The 1,576-nt window shown below is 48.1% G+C and overlaps 1 protein-coding gene across 1 annotated transcript in view; it reads right to left on the bottom strand.

Annotated features, from left to right (window-relative positions):
* Window positions 1–1,576, bottom strand: part of LOC101845101 (suppressor of tumorigenicity 14 protein homolog) — a gene marked incomplete in the record, with an annotated part of 170,595 nt that overhangs the window by 165,372 nt on the left and 3,647 nt on the right. Inside the window, 1 exon segment of the mRNA XM_035970148.1 lies at window positions 646–1,270. Coding sequence (XP_035826041.1) covers window positions 646–921 — 276 coding nt within the window.

The raw sequence follows: 1,576 nt of genomic DNA on the forward strand, positions 1-1,576 counted from the left end.
AGGGAAGAGAAAAAGGGGATGAAGCAAAATGAACGACTGTATGTGTGTATGTTGTGTGAGAGAGAGAATGAAGTAGAGAGAGAGAGAGAGAGAGAGAGAGAGAGAGAGACAGAGACAGAGACAGAGACAGAGACAGAGACAGAGACAGAGAGGGGAGGAGGGTCGGAGGAGAGATGGGGAGAGTAAAGGGGGAAGGGTAAAGGGAGAAGTCGAGAGAAAGAGAGTAAGGAGAGAGACATGCATACATACATCATACACCCAACCATGCATACAGACAGGCAGACAGGTAGACAAACAGACAGATAGACAGAGAGAGAGACGGAGAGACATACATGCATACATACGTACAGATACGCATACAGACAGACAAACAGACAGTCTGACAGACAGACAGACAGACAGACAGACAGACAGACAAATACACAGACAGACACACAGACAGACAAATAGACAGACAAATAGACAGAAAAACAGACAGAAAGACAGACACACAGACAGGCACACAGACAGACACACAGACTAACAAACAGCAAGCAGACAGACAGACAGACAGACAGACAGACAGACAGACAGACACTTTTTTTACCACAATTGACATACACACAGAAAAAGCTGTCTAATTAATTAAGTAGATCTATCTCTCACCTTGACCAGATGGGCTGAAGACACTCCATGCACCGACAGCAACAACACAACCACGCAAACGAGCACAGCGGGTGACGTCCTCATGACGCTACCACCTCCTAGCAAACGTCCCACACGGCCGTAGTTCGAATCCGAGAAAGTCACAGAATTCACACGGAAGCAGCAGCCACTGGGTGGAGTAGTAGTAGTAGTAGCGGTGGTGGCGGTGGTGGTGGTGGTGGAAGTGGAAGATAGTCCTAACGGTTCGCCAGCGCGCAGTCGAGACTGCGCCTGCATTCTTCGCTTCGATCTCTCCGTTGCGGCGACCTTCAACGTTCGTGTCGTGCGTGGCGCTTCTTTTCGCTGGGTAAGTGGGTCCGATTCCGCTGGATGTTACTGCTGCTGCTGCTGCTGCTGCTGCTGCTGCTGCTGCTGCTGCTGCTCAATGAACGAGCGTGGTTTTTACCGCGCCACTCTGTCCGTTTCTTCCCCGTCCCTCCTCCTTCTCCTCTTTCTCCTTCTCCTCCTTCTACTTCCTTTTCTTCTTCTTCTTCTTCTTCGTCCCTTCTTTCTTCCTCAGCGGAGTAGAATTATTTTCGGTATCTGCACCTGGTTCTTGTGTTTTGAGCAGTCTCTCTCCTGTTTGCTACAATACGTCAGAGGGAAGAGTAGGTAGAACGAAACATTACGTGATTTCTACACCCGGTGAGATATGTGGTAGGTTACTATGAAGGCCGTACTCTCGCTCGAACACAGACTCGTATACACATAGAATAACCTACAAAGGTAACAGATTTTTTTTTCTCCGCTTGAGTCGGATCGCGAAAACTATCTGTTCGTATTATATTACTTTTATTATTTACGTTCCAGTTTTTCTCTCTCTCTCTCTCTCTCTGTCTCTCTCTCTCTCTCTCTCTCTCTCTCTTTCTTTCCCTCCTACCTCTCCACCCAT

This window comes from Aplysia californica, unplaced genomic scaffold (assembly GCF_000002075.1).
Source record: "Aplysia californica isolate F4 #8 unplaced genomic scaffold, AplCal3.0 scaffold00226, whole genome shotgun sequence".
Classification (NCBI taxonomy): Eukaryota; Metazoa; Mollusca; class Gastropoda; order Aplysiida; family Aplysiidae; genus Aplysia; species Aplysia californica.